The 23,606-nt window shown below is 42.0% G+C and overlaps 2 protein-coding genes across 2 annotated transcripts; one reads left to right on the forward strand and one right to left on the reverse strand.

The window, feature by feature from the left end:
* Window positions 1–1,168: 1,168 nt before the first annotated feature.
* LOC132446354 (uncharacterized) lies at window positions 1,169–13,453 on the reverse strand. The gene is made up of 7 exons (XM_060036608.1): window positions 13,156–13,453; window positions 12,040–12,141; window positions 11,273–11,389; window positions 10,252–10,353; window positions 10,000–10,116; window positions 8,028–8,181; window positions 1,169–2,384 (listed from the first exon to the last, which is right to left on the reverse strand). The coding sequence occupies exons 1-7, from the start codon at window positions 13,190–13,192 to the stop codon at window positions 2,138–2,140; spliced, it is 876 nt and encodes a 291-aa protein (XP_059892591.1). The 5' UTR covers window positions 13,193–13,453; the 3' UTR covers window positions 1,169–2,137.
* Window positions 13,454–19,547: 6,094 nt separating this feature from the next.
* Window positions 19,548–23,088, forward strand: ccr10 (chemokine (C-C motif) receptor 10). The gene is made up of 2 exons (XM_060037298.1): window positions 19,548–19,557; window positions 21,850–23,088. The coding sequence occupies exons 1-2, from the start codon at window positions 19,548–19,550 to the stop codon at window positions 22,995–22,997; spliced, it is 1,158 nt and encodes a 385-aa protein (XP_059893281.1). The 3' UTR covers window positions 22,998–23,088.
* Window positions 23,089–23,606: the final 518 nt, after the last annotated feature.

The raw sequence follows: 23,606 nt of genomic DNA on the forward strand, positions 1-23,606 counted from the left end.
CGTCTGGCTCCTCTTAGACCAAGACGATAGGGGTGGAACTGCTTAATGAAGGGTGAAGCTGCTTATGAAGGGTGAAGCTGCTTATGAAGGGTGAAGCTGCTTATGAAGGGTGAAGCTGCTTATGAAGGGTGAAGCTGCTTATGAAGGGTGAAACTGCTTATGAAGGGTGAAACTGCTTATGAAGGGTGAAACTGCTTATGAAATGTGAAACTGCTTTCAACCCATTATCTCACTCACAGGATACAGCTTTGTTTGAAAATCAATTCACTTACAGATTTATTATATTCCATTCTGTTCACCAATACTCGGTATGTTATGTATGTCTGTTATTTTGAAAATACTGGGTTCAATCCCAGCGATGTGAATTCAATAAGTCACAGTAAATGTCCTAGCAAAGGATCTCCTATTGGTTGTTTGTCAATCTGACCCAAATCAACCAATTGGTGCTGGCTGCAGAGCGAAAGGGGAGGAGCTTGACAAATTCCCACTTCACCTCCCTGGACCGGGTCCAGCTGATTGGCTTTTATTCTGGCCAATCAACCTAGTTATGGTTAAGATTATGATTAGGTTAAGGTGTTATGGTCAGTTCTTGAGGTTATGGTTAGGGTTATTTTTTAAAGTTATGGTTAGGTTAAGGTGACAAGGCTTGGGTGATGGGAAGGTTAAGGGGTCAAGGTAAGGGTATTGGTTAGATTTAGGGTTTAAGGTTAGGGTTATGTTATGGTAATGGAAAGTGTTATTGTCAGGGTGAGGGTAAGGTAGAACAAGGGTGTTTTTCCGTTGTTGTATCTTCTATCACCCCACAGGCTTCTCCAGGGCTGCAGCTAGATGCTACTTTAACTTGTGCTTCCAAGTTGTATGAGTGAGTTGGGGAGGGGCTGGAGATATTGACATAGATGAGTTGAATTGAAAAGATAGTTTGGGAATTAATAATGTTTCGATAACATTTCTAGCGAGAAATGGGTGTTTTACTTTCATAATCTTCATCCAGCGAATGTAGATGATGTTTAGTAGCTTCTTTCGTCATGCCATGGTGATTAGTATGGATGCTGCTATCTCTTAAACCACGCATTGTGTATGTTGTCTGAATCAAAGGCTTGGCATTGTGTGTAACGCAGTGTGTTTGTTTTACTGTGAAGGAAGCTTTTCTTTCAATAAAGAATTGGAGTGACCAAAGGAGGACATTTATTCTTCTTATTTGGGACAGACTAGTCCGACACGCTTTTATGGGGCACAACGGAAGTTTATGTTAACTTTACCTCCGCCATTCCAGTGCTTAATTGTATACATTCATTTAATTGTATTAGATAATCCTAGATAATTGCGTGAATTCAATCAATTAAGATTGATAGATGTAAATGATATTCAAAAGGTTACAAAGAATATCAACATGGGGGTCATAGACATACAGGAAGTGAAGCAATCAACTTTCATAAAAACATTCATAACATTAGAGTAAATAGGCATAAAACTGATGATATTTCAAAGTCCCCATTTCCAGTGGGATGGAAATAGGAATTTGACGTAAATAATAATAACGTAAATAATAATATAATAGAGGCGGCAATTCTTTTAAGTATCAGGAAGGGAGATTGTTAAGTTAAATTTGTGGGCGCCTCTATTAAATTATTTACCGTAGCCGGTTATCGACTTGTGTGGACTTGTGTGCACAAACTTGGAAAACTGTCTTTTTTAATAAACTCCCGGTATGCTAACTAAGTTGCTTTGTTTGATGTGTAGGGACCCTAATCATGCTACTGCAGAGGTTTGGTGCAATTTTGAGCAATATTAGTGGTTAAAAAAAGCTGATTTGGAAGCGTTCGCTGTGGGTAAAATTTTCGCCAGAATTAAACCTTAATTCATCTAATTCAGATCAGATGAAACAATACATGAATGGATATCAACCCGTGCACCATTTGCCTATACAAGTGAATCATAATGTATGCATTCATAGAGTTACCAGTGTTATGTTCTAGCTCTCAGGTTATTTCCCTCCAAGCTAATGTGTTGGCTTTGATGCCACTTATTGCTACAGCATTATGATTGCTTGAATGCTAATTTAAAAATAATTCCATCTAGCATGTTAACTCCAGTGCTACTTGTAGTTATTCCTCTAGTTTTGTGCTGGGGCGGGGACTCAGTCCCGCCCGTTGCTCTTCCGGATGACCAGGTAGACGAGGAGGGGGATGAGGCTGACTGGGCCCAGCGTCAGAACCACCACCAGGGCGTGGGGGGCGTCGGGAAGCGCCGCGCCCTCCTCGGGGCAGTGGAGGAAGTAGGTGGCGTGCCGGAGGAGGAAGAATTCCTGCACGGTGGGGTTGGGGTAGTAGCAGTCCAGCGCGGCACACAGCTCCTCCAGGCAGGAGGAGAGCTTGTTGTAGGGACTGCAGCCAGGCGGCACACGGGGACATCAGCAGCAATAAGACAGGTCCCTCCCCAATGTCCTTCTATTCATTCATTGAAACATTACTCCATTCATTGAAACATTTTTGCAATCATACATTCATTTCAAACATTATTTTATCCATTCAAACCGGACATTATTTTATTTATTAATTCAAACACTATTTCATTAATTCCTTCAATGAAACATTAATTTATTCCAACAATCGTTGGAACAACAAACTCATTACAATTAGTTCATTCATTTATGGCACAGCGTGAAAACAGTAACCGGAGTCAGATTTCACGCTGTGTCACGCCGGCACTTTGTGTCTTATGTGTATGATTTATTGATCTACTGTCTGCAAGTTGCTGTCAAGCCCCAATTTCTCATGTGGGAACATTCTTGCTTTTCTTATCATTTATGCGTTGGTGGTTGGCGACGGTTGTTTTGACGTTATTAGTTCAGGTTAGAGCAGCGTGTAGTTTGAAGACCCGGCAGACTCGCCTACTTTTCTTTCTGTTCCGGAGGAAAATAGTTTGTTCCCCCGGCCCCAGAGTTAGGTTTAGTTAGAGTTTCCTTTCTGTTTTGTTCCATTTCCTTTCGTTGATTTAATAACCATCCCACCATGTGTCTGAAGCAATGCTTAAATAAATTAATTGTTTCCAACGCAGCCCATCTGTTATTTGGTACCATCTCCGACCATGTGGTGGTGCCGTAACAGTGCATCAATGTGTGTACATACTGTCCTGTACCGGCATTAAGTTAGTTTAATATTCAACATTCATTTAACATTCAAAATACAAACCTATAATGCGCTTCAACCATTTGAGTGAATGATGTCAAACAAACTGTGCAACATACTGATTAATGTCCCTCATGTGCCACAAGGCTTATTTTTCAAATATATATTTTCATTGATTTTTTACTTCTTTTTTTTTCAACTGTATAATACAGACAATAATAACCCCCATGTGCCACAAGGCTTGTTTTTCAAATATATCATTTCAGCGTTTTTCTAAAATTTATATAAAATTTCTAAATAAACGTATTATGATCCTTGACCTTTTGACCTCAAGATGTCAAACCAACTGTATAATACAGACAATAATAACCCCCATGTGCCACAAGGCTTGTTTTTCAAATATATAATTTCAGCGTTTTTTTTTAATTTATATAAAATTTATAAATAAACGTATTATGCTCCTTGACCTTTTGACCTCAAGATGTCAAACCAACTGTATAATACAGACAATAATAACCCCCATGTGCCACAAGGCTTGTTTTTCAAATATATAATTTCAGCGTTTTTTCAAAATTTATATAAAATTTATAAATAAACGTATTATGCTCCTTGACCTTTTGACCTCAAGATGTCAAACCAACTGTATAATACAGACAATAATAACCCCCATGTGCCACAAGGCTTGTTTTTCAAATATATCATTTCAGCGTTTTTTTTAAATTAATATAAAATTTCTAAATAAACGTATTATGCTCCTTGACCTTTTGACCTCAAGATGTCAAACCAACTGTATAATACAGACAATAATAACCCCCATGTGCCACAAGGCTTGTTTTTCAAATATATAATTTCAGCGTTTTTTTAAAATTTATATAAAATTTATAAATAAACGTATTATGCTCCTTGACCTTTTGACCTCAAGATGTCAAACCAACTGTATAATACAGACAATAATAACCCCCATGTGCCACAAGGCTTGTTTTTCAAACATATCATTTTAGCAATTTTCTACAATTAATATAAAATAAATACATATACTTATTATGCTCCTCCACCTTTTGACCTGAAGATATCAAACCATGTGCATAACACAGATAATAATAACCCCCTGTGCCACAAGGCTTATTTTTCAAACATATCATTTCAGCGTTTTTTTAAAATTAATATAACATTTATAAATAAACGTATTATGCTCCTTGACCTTTTGACCTCAAGATGTCAAACCAACTGTATAATACAGACAATAATAACCCCCATGTGCCACAAGGCTTGTTTTTCAAATATATCATTTTAGCAATTTTCTACAATTAATATAAAATAAATACATATACTTATTATGCTCCTCGACCTTTTGACCTGAAGATATCAAACCAAATGCATAACACAGATAATAATAACCCCCCTGTGCCACAAGGCTTATTTTTCAAACATATCATTTTAGCAATTTTCTACAATTAATATAAAAGAAATAAATGAACGTATTATGCTCCTTGACCTTTTGACCTCAAGATATCAAACCGACTGTATAACACAGATAATAATAACCTCCGTGTGCCACAAGGGCTTATTTTTCAAATATATCTTTTCAGCTTTTTATTATTTTGAGTCAATACAAACTTTTTAATGCTTTAAAATTAGTAATTACATTTTTCTATCTATAGGCACCAGGACACAAGGACAGTAAGAAGACGGAAAGAAAACTAAATATAGAGTTACGATAGAGATCGTCAATGTTACATTTTGATGTGATTTTGAAAATAATAATAAATTAATAGAAAGAAATGTCTGATTTCTTAGCCATTTATCGGATCTCAGGACAATCAGCCCAAATAGAAAAGGATACTTTTAAAGCCATTTGAAGAGGATGGATAATAGGTTATTCAACTGCAAAAAATAAGAAAATGCTGGACAAAAAAATAATCTTATGACTGAATTAAAGATTTTAGTAACTCAACCAATGTTTCCAAAAACGTGCTACACTTAAGATTTCACGATTACTGACAAGATCAGCCTTGCAAGCAGTTGTACATGAGAAGTGAAAATTTACTGTTTCAACTTGGCATGTTCCATACTACCCACATACTAAAAAGCTGAAAATATATATTTGAAAAATAAGCCTTGTGGCACATGGTGGTTATTATTATCTGTGTTATACAGTTGGTTTGATATCTTGAGGTCAAAAGGTCAAGGAGCATAATACGTTTATTTATTTATTTTATATTAATTGTAGAAAATTGCTAAAATTATATATTTGAAAAACAAGCCTTGTGGCACATGGGGGTTATTATTGTCTGTATTATACAGTTGGTTTGACATCTTGAGGTCAAAAGGTCAAGGAGCATAATAAGTTAAAAAATAAAAAAATAAAAAATCGATGAAAATATATGTTTGAAAAATAAGCCTTGTGGCACATGAGGGACATTAATCAGTATGTTGCACAGTTTGTTTGACATCATTCACTCAAATGGTTGAAGCGCATTATAGGTTTGTATTTTGAATGTTAAATGAATGTTGAATATTAAACTAACTTAATGCCGGTTAGCTTGTCCGTGTTTCTTAATATGTGTTTATATAAGTGCGTGTGTAAACGTGTGTGTGTGCGTGTGTGTTTGCATAATATGTGTTGGTGTGTGTGCTTCTTTGTTCATGCATTGTGCAGTGTGGGTTTGTGTGTGTGTCTCAGGGCCCTCTCCTATCAGTTGAGGAAACGTCTGTTGTCAGGGCAGAGTGTGATGCTAATGCCGACTGCACTTAACCGTGCATAGAGGAAGTGTTATGTAGGAAACTGCTTCTGCGGTATCAACGTGTTATCTGATTTGTTGGGTTCTGAATCCGTGTATGGTTCGTTCTTTGAATATTCCGATTTAAAACAAAATCAGAAAAAACAATTAACAGAGTCGTTTTTTGTTTTTTCTGATTTGGTTTTGAAGCCGAAAAAGGGCGAAAGGAATATACAAATAAACTGTATTTTTCTGTTTTTTAAATCAAAACGGGAAAACTGAATAATCCAGTTGCTTGTTTAGTTTGCGTGATATTTAGATAAAACCGCAATGAATGCCGGGAAAAGGGCACGCGGATTAAAAAAAATACATATAAAGACGTTCAAACGTTCCATCGAGTCTCTCGCATTCTACAATGGCCAGCTTTATTGTTTTCCGTGGGAGCCGGCGAGCGTTCACACCAAAAGATGCAAAAAGTTGACGCGCAGCACGATCCCATTGAAAGTGAATGTAGAGACGCGTTGCTGCTTTGCTGCCGCAGCACTTGCTGCCGAGAAAACCGGCAGCAAAATTTGATTTGCGGCGCGGCAAAATCTGATTTGCAGCGCAGCACGCCCGTTCACGTATTTTGCGGTGCGTCAAATGCTGCTCGAGTTGAAATATTTCAACTTTTCGGCAGCAAACGCGTGATGACAGCCAATCAGCGTTCAACAGCGTTGCCACTGAGGCGTTGCCACTGAGTGACATGCCGTAACAGCCAATCAGTGTTACTCCCTTGGAGTGACCTCGAGTTCACTACCGTTACATTTATTTAGTAACTCGAAAAAACCCACAAATCAGCATTTTGTAGTGTAGTTGTGTTTACAGTTAAACTAAACTATGAGTATGCTAAAGGGCTAGAATAACAACCCCAAACAAAACCCAGTTGGGTGCCAGGCAGCACCAGCCTTCCAGGCTCCGAATGGTCTCATGAACCCATAAACGACGGGCATTCCGACATCTCTCCCTCTTCCACAACAGGTAAAGACATGCAATGCTCGTAATGTCGGCCATGGTTGTGAATGAATTCAGAAGCACCGCGGGCAAAACTTGCCGTGCCGCGAAACTTCCCGCGCTGCAAAACTGCGGCGCAGCAAAACTTTTGCTGCGCGTCAAAACCTTTTTGCGGCGCAGCAAAACTTGATTTGCTGCGCCGCAAAACTTCGGCGACAATGCGTTCGGGCAGCAAATGCATCTTTTGGTGTGAACGCAGTCACGAGTGGACGATCTGAAACTAAATCGGAAACTAGATTGCTTCTTCGAAGGTTGTGCTCAACACAGAACCTCCTCACCGTCATAACGGAGCACTTCGGGACACCAGATTGCTTTAGAGCGGTACTGATCGCGTCGTGTGTCTTTCCAGTGTCAAATAGTTCACGAATAAAATCACCATAAGGTTCAAGTGCATCCATAACTAAGGCTAAATATAATTAGACAGTCTATTGCTGGTTTAGGTGGTTGGCTCTTTTTTCTTCGCTGCCTTCTGGTGTAGCCTATAACTATTTTTGTTTTAGTTTTTCTGTTTCGGGTTCAAAAAACCAACACACAAAACACAAAAACACAAAATAAAATGCTGTTTATTTGTTTATTCCTTTTTCACTTTCTCCGATTCAAAACCAAATCCAAAAAAACAAAAAACGACTGTTAATTGTTTTTTCTGATTTTGTTTTAAATCGGAATATTCAAAGAACGAACCATACACGGATTGTTCTATCCTAGTCCGTTCCGTTCTTTTGTGTTCTAATCTACTCTACTCTGTTCTATTATATCCCAGTTGTTTATGTTCTTTATGTTCCACTCTACTCTACTCCGTTCCATTCTATCCCTGACTGTTTAAGATTTTCTATTTTCTGGTTAACTCTAGTGTATACCCTACCGTCCACTCTACCCTACCATCTCCTGTCTTCTACTCTTTCTATTGTCATTCTTCTATCACTCTCTCCATCTAATGAACTGACTGGCTTTACTGAGGAGAAGGAGGGGGCTCTCTCGGCCCATCTTTCACCCCATCACCTCTCACTAAAGCCATGACCTCCCACCCAACCCACAACCTCTCACGCAAAACATATCACCCCATTCATTACCTCTCACCTCACCCATGACCTCACATCCCACAACCTCTCACCCCATGTCTCCTCACCTGATGACATGGTCGAAGGAGCACCATTGCTGGGCCCCGATGGCCTCCATTTTGTCCTCAAACTCCCAGCCACATTGTCTGTCGATGAACTGCTCCAGCAACTGCTGGTGGCAATGTCTGTGAGGATACATCTCCTCCTGATCCTGGAAATTTTCTGGAGGGGTGGCAGGAGGCAGGGTTTTGTAGTTAATGGTTAGTAAAAAGGTGCTTGGTTCCGCAATCTCCGTGTCCACTACCTGTAGGTATCCTAGGCTAGGATTTCCTCCTAACCCCTACATGCTCCTTAAAGGTGCTGTTGATAAAATTGAGCAATAGCTGTCATATGAGTATCGTTTTTTGGTAATGCCACCGCCAGATCTGTTGCGCTGACAATATCTGTTCTGGGTGACTGTAAGCCCGCCTCCGTATGAGACCGTTTGGATTTAAGGTTAATTTCTGAGCAATCAGGGCCTCTCTTCCCTGAGAGGTTTTGGGAGTCCATCATGCCCGTCAATCACAGGGGCCTTACGGCAACTCTTCTCAATGGCAGAGAAGGGGCAGCAGAGAGGGGGGACATTTGGGGGATTATTCATTTTCTTGAATTTATTAGCTTGAATTTGCTTTGTTAATTGTAAAGAGTTCAACTCATATTCATTTTAGTTCAATATTATTTCTGAAAATATTAAACAGCAAAGCATCATTTTGTTACCAACTAAAAATAACTAAAGCTCAATAAGAATGCAATGTAAATTCCCAGATTCTCAAATGCTCATGCTTTTTGTAGATCAACTCTTCCAGGTTCTCAGGGCGAAAGTGTCGACAGAGATGATTGGTTTGTTTCCTGAGAGAAGCAGAGGAATGTTTTTTTAACAGGAATATAGTCTGGTTGATGTTCATATAGCAGCTTTCCTTCAACAGACATTCCTCCCATTCTCTGGATGTTCCCAAATCAGTTTGTTCCTCAGCATGCAGTATAACTGTTGTTCTAGTGGCTAGTACTGACACATTCTGCAGTTCTCTAACAATCAGCTGGGTCCACCTCTAACTGCCAGTAGCTAAACAGATCAATGGTACAGTACCAATCTTCTCTAGACAGGGAGATGAGGGATTCCTCTATCTGAGGCAAGGGGACAGCATGTTTATGGTTGACCCCATCTATCTTCTTGATCAAAAGAAGGATGCTAATGTTCCCACTACCCTGGCACAGTGTTCTTGGCCAAGCCCTCACAGCCTTGAATGTTCATCTCCTTTGTTTGGGAGGTTTCCTGGGCCATTGGGCACCGCTGGCTACAGAATGTGCTCCCTCCTCCTCCTAGTCTGTGTCTCAGTTTCTACCAAAGTTAACAAGTGGCCACTGCACTAGTGGGAACTGCACTACATTTTACATTTGCATTTAGGGGATTTTGCTGACACTTTTATCCAAAACAACTTACAACCATTCACTAACACATTCGCACACCGACGGCGGGGTCAACCAAAGACACCTCACCCTGATTTTCTCCTGACAGCCAGCTTGTCAGGAGCAATCAGGGTGAGGTGTCTTACTCAGGGACCCCTCGACACTAGAAGGGGCCGGGGATCGAACTAGCAACCTTCCGGTCAATCCGGTCTACCTCCTGAGCTACTGCCGCCCTTGTGTCATTAATGACACATTGTCACATTGCAACATATATTTTAAGTGGTAATGAATTATTCCTGAACAATTATTAATAACCTCTGTATCACAGTGGATGAACGTCAATAACACAGTCTTCTCACTGCTCAGGCAGAAGATTAGTTGAGGAAGATATGGCGACGAGGATGATATGAGGCTGATAAAGATAATGAGGGAGACGAGATTAGAAGGACGATGTAGGTGAGATAAGAAGATGATGGAGATCAGCCTATACAGAGATTATATGAGGAAGATGAGGCAGATGATATGAGGAAGACGAGGCAGATGATTTGAGGAAGACAAGGCAGATGATATGAGGAAGCGGTAGATGATTCTCACCGTCCTCCTCTGTGGTCAGGTTCAGTTTGGCGTCAGGAGGCAGACCGAACGGAGCCTCCAGTTGGGCCAGCTCCTCTGAGGCCCGGGAGAACGGAGCCCGCCCCGGCTCCACCGTACCTTCAGGGTTCATGGTGGTCGTTATGGGAACGTTAAAGGAGTACCGCTGTTGTTTTCATCATGAACTGAAATTAGGTCATATCATTTGAACATTTGTTGGAAAAGACCAGACAATGTGCTCATATTTCTGCTCACCATTATGCTTTGTAACCGAGGTGAGGTTGCTCTCCTCTAAGGACCCTCCCCACCTAAGCTCCTCTCTCCCTGAGCTGTTCGTCACGTTGCCTGAGCGAATACCTGCCAGGAGAAAAACATGGTCTTCATTAAACAGGGCCCTTAACGCTGGCACACGGGCCCTTAACAACAACACCGTTTTGGGGTCTTTCGCCCTCACCCCATCATCTGATCAACAGAGGAGCGGAAGGACCCAGGAAGACAGGACCCTGGAACAGGACCCTGGAACAGGACCCTGGAACACAGGACCCTGGAACAGGTCCCTGGAACAGGACCCTGGAACAGGACCCTGGAACAGGTCCCTGGAACAGGACCCTGGAACAGGACCCTGGAACACAGGACCCTGGAACAGGACCCTGGAACACAGGACCCTGGAACAGGTCCCTGGAACAGGACCCTGGAACACAGGACCCTGGAACAGGACCCTGGAACACAGGACCCTGGAACAGGACCCTGGAACACAGGACCCTGGAACACAGGACCCTGGAACAGGACTTTAACCTCTCTCCCAACCCACGACCTCTCTCCCATCCCACGACCCCTGATCCCATGACCTCTGATCCCATGAACTCTCGCCCATCCCACGACCTCTCTCCCCATGACTCTGATGAATTTAAGCTAAATATCTAGCAAAAGTGATAATTAATATTCTTGAATCATTATTAATAAACGATAGATTAACGTAAACATCACATTCTCCTCACTGCTCAGGCAGAAGATAATATGCGGCTGATAATGAGGAAGACGAGTTTAGAAGGAGGACGAAGGTGAGATAAGAACTTCTCATCTCACCTTCATCGTCCTTCTAATCATCTGCCTCATCTTCCTCATATATAATCTCCATATAGGCCCATCTCAGTCATCTTCTTATTAAGAAGATGACTGAGATGGGCCTATATGGAGATTATATATGAGGAAGATGAGGCAGATGATATGAGGAAGACGAGGCAAATGATATGAAGAAGCGGTAGATGATTCTCACCGTCCTCCTCTGTGGTCAGGTTCAGTTTGGCATCAGGAGGCAGACCGAACGGAGCCTCCAGTTGGGCCAGCTCCTCTGAGGCCCGGGAGGACGGAGCCCGCTCCGGCTCCACCGTACCTTCAGGGTTCATGGTGGTCGTTATGGGAACGTTAAAGGAGTACCGCTGTTGTTTTCAGCTCTCTGTTAACACCCCGTTAGTTCAGTGTCAACAAGTGGAGGACTGGTGTGTACATTAGCTAATCAGCAGGGTTATCCTATGACCAGCCAATAAGAAGCTATGCATACAATAGCACATTTCTAATCTAGGGGTAGGGGCATCTTCAATGCAAAACAGTTTACAAGTGGTGTCGAGGATGCTGGCGTCATGAGATATTCATTTTTGCATTTGGTAAAAGCTCAGGCTGGGCCTTGCTGTGCGTAACTCATTTAAAATATGGCTGCAGCCTTGTCTGAAGTTCAGAAATTCAGCCAATCAGAGTGATGTTTTTGCTGTATTGGCACTTGCTGAATCTGGTTGGAAGTAAACAAAAACATACTCTTAGAAAAGTCTTAGAAAAGTCACTGATTTCTTTTAACATTTTAACCATGGTATATCGTGGTTTACCATGCTTCGTAGATTGCTAACCTTTCCTTAGGCAAGGAAAGTTTTTTAATGAGGGTAGACTGTGATGCTCCCTGTTCACTATGAACTGAGATTTGGTCGTACCGTCAAAAAAACAGGATCTAGGCCATACTGATAAACTTTTTCTGCTAATATTTCTGCTCACCATTATGCTTTGTAACCAAGGTGAGGTTGCTCTCCTCTAAGGACCCTCCCAACCTCAGCTCCTCTCTCCCTGAGCTGTTCGTCATGTTGCCTGAGCGAATACCTGCCAGGAGAAAAACATGTTTTTTATTAAAATATAAAGCAGAGGTTGGCAACCCTGACAGGGGCCGCACACAATCTGTAAGATTTAATACATTTTATTTTGTGCCTAGGTCATTTAAATACATTTGAACAAAAAAGATAAGCATGTGTGTGTGTGTGTGTGTCTGTGTGTGTGCGTGTAGATGATATTTTTGCATTGTCACTCTAGACAGGGAGACGAGAAGCTACAGTAAAGCAATAAATAAATGAATGCATATTATGAAATTCGTTACAGGCGTAACGGGGGTCTTTGAATTATTTTTAAACATTCTAAAGTGGCAACGGGACATCCAAAAGGTTGCTGACCCCTGCTATAGTGGATGCTTTTAGATGGGTTTCAATACATGAAGTTATATAGCAGCTTACAAGTGAGGCCCAGAACAGTCAAAGCAAACAGTCAAACTTGGTGCACTCCTTACAAAATAAAATAATAATTAGAAAATGTCTGGACGGTGGGCAGAGTAGCTACATGAACCAGAAAGACAAAGTTTGTCATTTTCTGTATTTATCATTAGTGTTAGTCAAGTGCTTGTTATGCTCGTTGTGCAACCTATCAACAACATATAAAGTTCTAAATTCAACCGCTAAAAACAAACCCCTGAATTCAGTAGATGACTCTGAATTCAGGGGTCCCTTGAAAGTCATTTCATTACTGAAGTGGCACTCTCTACGCGTCTAATGCAGATACAGAGACCTATGAAGGCCTTAGGACTAATAACTAATGAGTCAATGACTGACAAATTAAAGGTAATCTCTCTACCATGAACCACATTGCCCCACTGCTCAGAGAAAAACAGCAACACACACAAACACGCAGTCCTACTCAAACTCTCAAAGGAATCTGGCAGGAAATGCCCACCGAACCTGGCTGATAGCATACTGATCTCCACTGAGATTACACCGGGTCTGTACCTGTGTGTGTGCGTGTGTGTAAGAGAGCGTGTGTTGTAATAAATTAGCGATAGCAAAATCGTACCTGAGAATAGAGTGGTAAAGAGCAGGTGGACAAGCATGGTGGTTGATAGATGGCTGTTGATGACTGTTGAATCAGGTAGTAAGGAGTCAATCAGTGGCAGTAGCAGCCGGTCAGAAGGCAAAATAATCAGGCATGGAACTGATAGGCAGCAGTTGATCTGTGAGTAGGCTCCTCAGGCCCTGAGTCCGTCAGTCTTAAATCAGGTCAATATCCTGTCCAAGACGTCTGTCCTCTGGGTTTGGGAGCAGAGTGGGTCTGAAGTTAGTCCAGCCCTGCTTTTGTTGGCACCGCTCGTTTACCTAGCACGCATGTGTGTGTGTTTGGGGGAAGTGTTGTGTGTTTGTGTGTGTGTGTTATTTTGTGTGAGGCAGAGAAGGCAAGATAGACAGAGAGGGGGAGACAGAGAGAAATTCAAACTTTCCAATTGCAATTGTCTTTTGTTTTAATTTTTTTGTATTTAATTTTTTCATAATTTCAATGTGTTGGAAGTATTTCATGGATTATGTTATAATATAATAAATCAGATATTTACATATATAAGTAATGCAATAGAATGTTTCAATAACAATGCCACGGCAATGTTTATTTGGAAAGAAACAATTAAACAGAAGAATTCAGAGAGGAGATAGAACCAGGCATGGGGTGAGGGACGGTGAAATACATCGAGAGAGGACACTAGCACATACAGTCATTAGGTTCTTTCAAAACGTTTGAAGTCTATCTTCGTGGGTTGCGGTGAAGGTTACCATGGTTACTGTTAAAAAGGAAGCGCCGTAAACATGGGAATTTTTCCGATTGTTTGTCTTTTCCTAGGTTGCCCCTATGGACTACTGTTTGTGTGTGTGTATGCGTGTGTGTGTGTGTGTGTGTGTGTGTGTGTGTGTGTGTGTGTGTGTGTGTGTGTGTGTGTGTGTGTGTGTGTGTGTGTGTGTGTACATGTGTGTACGTGTGTGTGTGTGTGTTTGTGTGTATGTTTGTGTGTACGTACGTGCGTGCATGCTTGCGTGAGTGCTTGTGTGTGTGTGTGTGTGTGTGTGTGTGTGAGTGCGTGTGTGCGTGTGTGTGTGTGTGTGTGTGTGTGTGTGTGTATGAGTGAGTAGGGCGGGGCTAGGAAAACACTGTGGGCCCAGCTTCCTGTCTGAGGAAACTGTTGATGGAGTGATTGTACACCGGGGAACACATGACACAACTCTGATTACTGAATGCGCCATAACCTCCCAGGCCAGGCAAGATATCCACCTCACACATTGCCTTTATTTTGTATTTATTATATGAATTCATAATGTTTTATTATTGTATTATTGATCTATAATTATTTCTCATTCATCGCCATTTTACTCTTGGATAATGTGTTTTAATCCCATTCTTAGCAAAGCATGAACAGTCATCTTGTGATGTATCTGTTGTGGAGTAAAGAATTGGTGTAACACTGGTAAAGTGTGGGGGCCCCGTGGATCCTAAGTGCACCAATGCTTGTCTCTAAAGGAATATAAATTGGGGAAATTACATACGTAGGCTATTGTACTTTATGTTTTTAAATAAAAATAACAACACAATAATATATAGATACTGAATTTGAAATCAGAATGTACAAGAAAGTAAGTGATAAATTGACATAATAATTAGATAATAAAATAATTATTAAATATATGATGTAATTATTAAGTATTAAAAAGCCCCCGCCTATGTCTATTACACGGGCCATGCTAACAGCATGGTTGGCAAACACGGTTTACAGAACAAAGAATAAAGCTCACGTTAAGGATAACGTGAGGAGGGGGGAAATAAATGTGGGAGAGAGTTTATACCTTAGAAATACAAACAAAAACACTTAAATGCTTCCTGCAGGATTACTAGACTACTAGAAATTATATACATAATTTCATATCAAATATTAATATTAACAGATAATAAACAACATAGCAATTACATTATTAATGCAATTCGAAGCAGAGAGAAAGTATATTGTGAAAAAACCAACCAGTTTATAATATCTCAGATTGTGCTTTACCATGAGGCTCCTATGGGACCCTGCAGTCTGACTGAGTGTACCCAGACAGACAGAGACAGACTGACTGTACACAGACAGACTGACTGTACACAGACAGACTGACTATACACAGACAGACTGACTATACACAGAGAGACTAACTGACAAACAGACTGACTATACACAGACAGACTGACTGACAGACAGACAGACTGACTCTACACAGACAGACTGACCACAGACAGACTGATTGACTGTACAGAGACAGACTATACACAGACATACTGACTATACAGAGACATACTGACTATACACAGACAGACTGACTCTACACAGACAGACTGACCACAGACAGACTGATTGACTGTACAGAGACAGACTATACACAGACATACTGACTATACAGAGACATACTGACTATACACAGACAGACTGACTCTACACAGACAGACTGACCACAGACAGACTGATTGACTGTACAGAGACACTGTACACAGACAGACTGACCACAGACAGACTGACCTCAGACAGACTGACTGTACACAGACAGACTGATTGACAGTCTGACTGACTGGGACCTGACCTGATGGCCCCACCTGTAAGATACTCTGGTCAACAGATACGCTTTAGTCTTGGAGTTGACAGTAGGTTTATTGAACTGCGCATGCGTACCAACGGCACTACGCGTACCCAGGCGGGACCGACCGTAGTCGAGTAAATCAAACAATACATTACACCACCCACTTACTCTCCAGGTAACTGGAGACAGGCTGTACACAGACAGTCTCTTTCCAGGTGAATATCTCTCCATGTAACTGTCTCTCTCCAGGTAAATATCTCTCCATGTAACTGTCTCTCTCCATGTAACTGTCTCTCTCCAGGGAAATATTTAACCAGGTAACTGTTTCTCTCCAGGTAAATATCTCTTCAGGTAACTCTCTCAATGTAACTTTCTCTTCAGATAACTGTTTATATCCAGGTAACCATCTCTCTCCAGGTAAATGTCTCTCCAGTAACTGTTCTCTCCAGGTAAATATATTATTATGTGCCAGCTACTGATGGCTGCATTGTGTTGTCATTCAGCAGAATTATTTAAACTAAACTGCTTCGCTATAACAAGAAGTTTTTAGTGTTTAAACTCTCCCATCATTATTTCCAAGACACTTGCTCAAGGTAAGTGTCTCTCTACGGGTCATTGTCTCACTAAAGACAATGGTCCCTCTCTAGGTAACTGTCTCTCTCCAGGTTACTTCTGCTCTCTGGTAATGGTCTCTCTGTTTAACTGTCTCTCTCCAGGTTACTTCTACTCTCTGGTTACTGTCTCTCTCCGTTTGAATGTCTCTCTCCAGGTTACTTCTGCTCTCTGGTAACTGTCTCTCTCCGGATAACTGTCTCTCTCCAGGTTACTTCAGAGCTCTGGGTAAGTGTCTCTCTCTGGTTAACTGTCTCTCCAGGTAACTGTCAATCCAGGTTAGAGTTACTGCCTGTCTCTTGGGAACTGCTGCTCTCTGGGTTACTGTCCCCCTCTAGATTACTGTCTCTCTATGGTTAATGGTCTCTCCAGATGACTATCTCCCTCCAGGTATCTGTCCCTCTCTGGGTAACTGTCCCTCTCTGGCTAACTGTATCTCTCAGGTTAACCGTTCTCCCAAGGTAACTGTTTCTCCATGTAACCCGGTAGTCGATCTCTGGGTAAACATAACCCATAGTGTAAAGGCACGCCTTGATGCTGGCAGTATTTTGAAAGCTTTCTTTCTTTTCCCTTCGGGGCAGCTTGAGCTCAATACACACCGAGACCTGAACACGTCTCTAGGTGAAGGGTAAAAAGTTTACCAGCAGCCAGCGATCAAGATCAGACAACAACTTGTTTCCCACACAGAGAGAGGATGGTGGGCACTGAGTCTAGGCCCTGAGCCAGTTGTGGTGTGGTGGGTGTTGCACGTTTGTTACTAACAACTTGAGCTGAGTAAACACGAGAGCCATGATTTAGATGAGAGTGGCCACACCTTAGCCCAGATGTCCTCAGTGCATGGTCTGTGGGGAGCAGCGAGAACCTTACCCTGACCACAATCACCACAAACACACACACACACACACACACACACACACACACACACACACACACACACACACACACACACACACACACACACACACACACACACACACACACACACACACACACAAATGTGTGCGCACACACACACATTCACACCATCTGCCAGCCCCTAACTAAAAGGTAACACCCTCGTTTTTTTGTGTGGTGAACTGAGAAATGTTTTTGTTTAAGGCCATAGGTACTAAGCAGAGGCTATTCACTTGTTCTGATTGCAGACACGAACTACCAAACATGCAGTCCTATGTATAATGGTAACGTGAACTTATTTGAACTCCTAATTTGCTCATTCCTGTTCTGACCCCAGCCCCACCAAGGACACGTCACGGTTATGACCCTTCATGACCAGTCTGGATCCTCGGTCCCAAGGAAACCACTTCAGCAGTAAACATGTTCACGCACAAACAACCATCGCCAGACCAACAATGGCTAAACCGGCACCCAGACTTGTGGTAAAGGGGTGGATGGAGATGACAATGCAGGGGGGCTGAGAGGCAGAGGGCAATAGACAGGGCTAGAATTTAAATCATCAATCATCTAATCATCAGTGGGTCAAGAAATGTGGCTTTTTACCCTTAACACTTTTTCAGAACAATGTGAAAAGATTTGATGTAATGTTTCTCTGAGCCGGTTTAATTTGAAACATATTATGATATAGGCATCCAATATATTAAAGGGTAAGTGTGGGTGTTTGTGGTCCTTCCAAGTTTTAGACAAAAGCAATTTCACCACCTTTTTTCACTCGTTTTTTTCTGATCCCAACTACATACCCAATACTGGTGCTGTAAATTCCCAGCTGCTGAATAGGGTAAATAGGGTAAAACTTTTAACTTTTAGATATCACAATGAAATGACTGAGTTGATTACTTACATCAAGACAAACCTAAAATGTATTACAAGTTTTTTTAAATTGTTTGTTAACATGGGCAAACGAATTACGTATGTGCTAATTTGGATAAATACCACAACAGATTTAAACATTGGTTATAGCCAGGTGAAAATGTCTTGCTATTTTCATGGTGATATCTAAAAGTAACATTTTTTACCCTATTATTTTGCGGAAATTAATGATTAGGCGTATGAATAGGCTATATTTAGTTATTTTTCCAAGACTTTCTCCTAATGGGATTCTTCTGGCCTTTTTTTCCCTTACTCAGGACATATTGAGGATACAAAACCAGTTGAGTTTGCTTCTGTTGCAATTTCTTCTAGATTGACCCCCCATTTTGGCTTAAAATGACTGGACTATATAGCCTCAATGCACCAAGGGATTTCTGGGGGTTTGCTGGGTATGCTGTTAGCTCTGCAAGGCAAGAGCGCAAATAGTGTAGTGTCTGTCATTTTATTCCCCACAACAGAGGGCAAGTTCACACCTTGGAATAGCTATGTTAATATAAAAAAGTTCTGGCATAGGGTGAAATTGAGTTAATGGGATTGTTGATGCTTCTATCTATCAGCATGAACTACAGATATATATAGATCCGTTTATTTAAAAAAAAAACGATTACATTAACAATTTCATCAATATATTAATACATTCTACACATTGTACCTTTAACATATTCATCGTTGTTTTTCGCTCAATGAATCTTCAAATTAAAATGAAAAAGTTATTTTGAAGTTTGTAAGTTTGATTTTGCCTCTTTATTTGATGCACTCCTAAATGTTATTCACCTATTGTCCCTAGAGTTAAATGTACACTTTATATTACAATTTTTTTGTAATAGTTGTCATCCAGATGGAGATACAGGAGAAAGTGGTAGAGGTGTAAGATAAGAAAAGTAGGGTAGCAGTGCCTGTTCCTGGCCACGCCCCTGCCGGCACCTGATTGGATGAAGGGGTGTGGCTGGGGGAAGTGGATCACGTTAGGCTAATTTAGGTTTGTCAGGTTGTAGAACATATTGGATGACATCCTAACATGCATGCTACAACACACGTCACAGGTAAAAGTCTGGAATTACTCTCTAATCTAGGGGATTAGATTGCATCAATTATAATATTTATGTCATTGACATGCATAAATGGACCATGAGTCAATATTAGTTTTTTTGTTTGATTTATAATTAATTTAGACATTTACTGAACCTTTTGGTAAAAATGTCGCAAAAATGTTTAAAATTGTATTATTAGCTCATATTTAGGATGGGTTGTGTTAGGTGGTCATAAATGCTATTCTTATATGAATCTTAGCAATTGGTAAACAAAATATATACATTTGATTTTTTTCAAAAGCAATTTCACCAGTAAATCTTGGAATAATCAAATCATTTTGTCACTATTTGATGCATGATAGCAGGTGAGATGAGGGAATAATTTGTTTCCAAGTTGACCTGAAGTTTTAGGTAAAACATTAAAACACATATTTTATACTCTACTCGCTTGAAAATCCGAAGATACATTTTAAGGCTTATGGCAAAATTAAGAATCCAGTCCTGACCTATGTGCAGTATTCGTACCTGCGTAGATAATACTAGGTATAATGCTATAGTAAGTCCTGTAACACTGAATACTTTATGTATATATTTACATCATTCATAATTCAATTAAATTCAATTCAATTTTATTTGTATAGCCCTTAATCACAATTACAGTCTCAAAGGGCTTAACAGGTCAAATATTTATTTATGTAGTAATAATGAACAAACAAAAAACAATAGGAATAATTACTCACACACACACACACACACACACACACACACACACACACACACACACACACACACACACACACACACACACACACACACACACACACACACACACACACACACAGACACACACACAGACACACGCACACAGAGAATATCAAAGTCCTGATTTGCACACTCCAGTAATCAGGTGAATTTTAGAAGCTGGGGTTTGCTCGCACACAGAAAATTCAATGAAAGATGGAAAAACCGTGTTTTTGTCCTTTTTTATCTACTGATGAATTAATGAATGTCCTCAACTTCGTCCAGTGTTCTGCCAATTTCTGCTCCCTTGTTCGATTTTGCTACCTAGTGGTTCTGCACATGACGACACTATTGATCCATGGTGTAAAATACACATATTGTACCCCTGAAAATCTCCAATAAAGATGTTATAATACAGTATCAAAATATAAGAATATGGGGAGCATATTTTGATGCTGTATTATAACGTCTTTATTGGGGATTTCCGGGGTACAGTATGTGTATTTTACTCTTTGGTTGAGGCTGAGAAAAGCATCCTCACGTGATCAGACAAGTGGAAAGTTGATAAAGCGCATGTGAATCCCCTGACCGCTGAGGAGAACGCCTAAAAAAGGACAACAACAATGTTTTTCCATCCTAAATGGATTTTTCTGTGCGCGAACCAACCCCAGCTCGCGGACAAGATTCACCTGAGTACTGGAGCGTGTACATCAGTACTTTGATTCTCTTGGTGTGTGTGCGTGTGTGTGTGTGTGCGCGTGTGTGTGTTGGTGTGCGTGGGACAGCGTCACGCGGCCGCGCCACGTTTCTCTGGTGCAGAACATATTGCAGTGTCAAGGGGTCTTGCTTTAACCAAGTTGACCACCCTAGTCGAGACGGGCTCGACTAGGGTGTGATCGGACATCAACTATTGTGTGTGGATCTATTTAACAATGTGTTGTTATTTTACTGAAAACTAATAGGTGTTGTTTGGTATTCAGTCAAATGAAAAACCTCCTCCAAATGTAAATCCCCTCTTTTTTGACGTAGCCTACCGAACGGCTGGTTTAAACAATTGTATGGTTATCAACAGACATATTTTAGTCGCTCTTCTTACCTTTTCATGACGTCACTCCCTTTGTCCTCAACCAGTCGATTGAAAAAGGATGGATTATGGCCACCAAACACGTTAAACAAAGCTAACCAACATGCCCTACCACCAGCAGTGCCAACAAGCACTGGTGAAATTGATCAAATGAAGGGAGTCTGGAGGTAGAAAAGATATATAGACAGTTGGCACACAATCTGAGTCATATGGAGACCACCAACGGGTGTCTGCTACACCCCCACCTTAAACCAGTCACTTACAGATTAAGATCGGCCTACCTTGACTAAAACAGGTAGTCAGTACCAGTTTCACATCACTTTTTTTATTTTTTATATAATTATAATGTATGATATGATGTGAGAGGATCACAAGTGAGTATTGTTTTTCATCAAAAAAATAAAACGCAACAGAATGAATCCATAATCGATCCCTCTATTGCTCTCCATAGTCTATACCACTCTATTCTCGTCCTGAAAGGGTTAGGGTTGGAAAGAGATTTTTGAAAAACTTATAAGATCTGCTTATGTGACTTTTGCCCTGATTTTCTATTTCTTTTGCTAGTTTACTAGGAGTCCTTCTTAACTGAAGATGATGTACTGGTCATTTGTAGAACTAGTTAAAGACACCTGAAGTGCTTGAGGTATGTTTATCATATCCCACAATCACATCCCAAGGCTATGATAGCTTATGTTCTTAATGTTGTAAGGAAATATCAATTAAGACACATCGTGCATGAAGGCTATCCTCTTTTTTATTACTGGCACAGCACATTGAAAACATCTCCATGATGTCCACTGACTGTAACTGGTGTTGACGTCATGGCTCCCAGCTCTGCAGACCAGCCCCCAGTACACTGACTACAGCGGCGACTACTCTGCGGAGGACGATGGCGGCCTGCCCGAGAGGTGTGACCCCGAGGAGGAGGAGGTGGCGGCCATCAGGGCCTTCCAGTCCCTCATGTTCTGCCTCATCTTCCTGACGGGCGTGGCAGGGAACGCCCTGGTCATCACCACCTTCGGCCTGTACCGCCGCCGCCACCTGCGCTCCATGACCGACGTCTTCCTGGTGCACCTGGCGCTGGCCGACTTCCTGCTGCTGCTCACCCTGCCCTTGCAAGGCGTGGACACCTACCAGGGCTGGGTGTTCTCCGAGCTGCTGTGCAAGGCCACGCGCGCCAGCTACGCCCTCAACACCTACAGCGGCCTGCTGCTGCTGGCCTGCATCAGCGTGGACCGCCTGGTCATGGTGGCCTGGCCGCAGGGGGTGCTGCGGCTGCGCGTCCGGCTGCTGGCCGCCGGCAAGCTGACGTCCCTCGCCGTTTGGCTGGCGGCCCTCCTGCTGACCACGCCGGAGCTCTGCTACGCCGGCGTGTCGCAGGAAGGCGGCTACAACCACTGTGTGATGAGGGAGAGCTCGATGGTCAGACACGTCACCTCCGTGGCGCTCATCGTCGTGTTCGGCCTGTCGTCCGTCATCATGGTGACGTGCTACTCCTGCGTGGGCAGGATGCTGAGGGCGGGGCCCGGTGAGAAGGGGTTGAGAAAGCGGAGGGGTAGCCGACGGCAACAGCGGACCCTGAAGCTGATGGTGACGCTGGTGGCGGTGTTCCTGCTCTTCCAGCTGCCCCACACTGTGGTGCAATGGCACAAGATGGCGGCGGTGGCGTTCTGCGGTGTGGTTCTGGAGTATGTGACGTGCACGTTGGCGTACAGCCGCTGCTGCCTCAACCCCATCCTCTACGCCCTCATGGGCTCACGCTTCCGCAGCGACCTGCGCAAGCTGGCGGATGCGACGGCCTGCCGCAGGCACCGCCTCCGCCCCCAACGCCCCCCAGTGGTCCAAACAGCGAACAGCTGCTCAATGTCCTCTCCTTCTTATTCTTCCTATCCCTGCCCCCCACCACTCTCCCCCACTTCTCCTCCGGCCCGACTCTTCACTCCCTTAGGTGGAGATGTGCCAATGGATTCCCAGGAATGAGGACGGCCCTCCAAAGCCTTTCCCTTGGAAGACCTTCCGATATTCCGACCGCATCAGAGTTTGGATTGTAGGATCACGTATTGCCCTCGTTTTATATCTAATTTGCAGCCCTTAAATAACAATGCATCCCCAATTTCAAGGTTTGCCCACAATAAATGTTCATAATGAGAAATCCAACCAATAAAAGCTTCTTGATACACAGAAAATGTTGTCTTTGAGTTGTGCTACTATCAGGTGTCACGCCGTATCAGTTTGGTATGGGTTTGTAAAGGACGCTATGGTTGACATTTAAATCAATAAGTTCTACAGCTAGACAAGTCAGAATATGTTTTAGTAAGCAGACAGGTTTTTAGCTGAGTCTAAATGTAGTTCAAAATACAGTTGGTTTAAGAGTTTAAAGTTGGTTCCATGCGTAAAGACACTGACACTATCCAAAGAGCACATTGAGTGCATTGCAATCTCAATATACTTAACTACGCTAAGATTTGAATAAAAACGTACAGCAGCTGATAGCGTAGCCACCTGTTTAGAATACTCCACAGCCCAGCGACACTGGCCATGTTAGGGCCGTGGAGGCCCGGCAATCAAATAAAGCCGCAGCCCCTCTCG

The sequence above is a fragment of the Gadus macrocephalus genome, chromosome 18, assembly GCF_031168955.1.
Source record: "Gadus macrocephalus chromosome 18, ASM3116895v1".
Taxonomy (NCBI): Eukaryota; Metazoa; Chordata; class Actinopteri; order Gadiformes; family Gadidae; genus Gadus; species Gadus macrocephalus.

Excerpts from the sequence above, each read along its gene's own strand:
- LOC132446354 (XM_060036608.1), bottom strand. The coding sequence starts at position 13,192 with ATGCTTGTCCACCTGCTCTTTACCACTCTATTCTCAG. Across the intron at positions 11,390-12,039 it reads CTTGGTTACAAAGCATAATG|GTACGGTGGAGCCGGAGCGG; the intron begins GTGAGCAGAAAT and ends TGAACCCTGAAG. Across the intron at positions 8,182-9,999 it reads CCTGACCACAGAGGAGGACG|AAAATTTCCAGGATCAGGAG; the intron begins GTGAGAATCATC and ends CCACCCCTCCAG.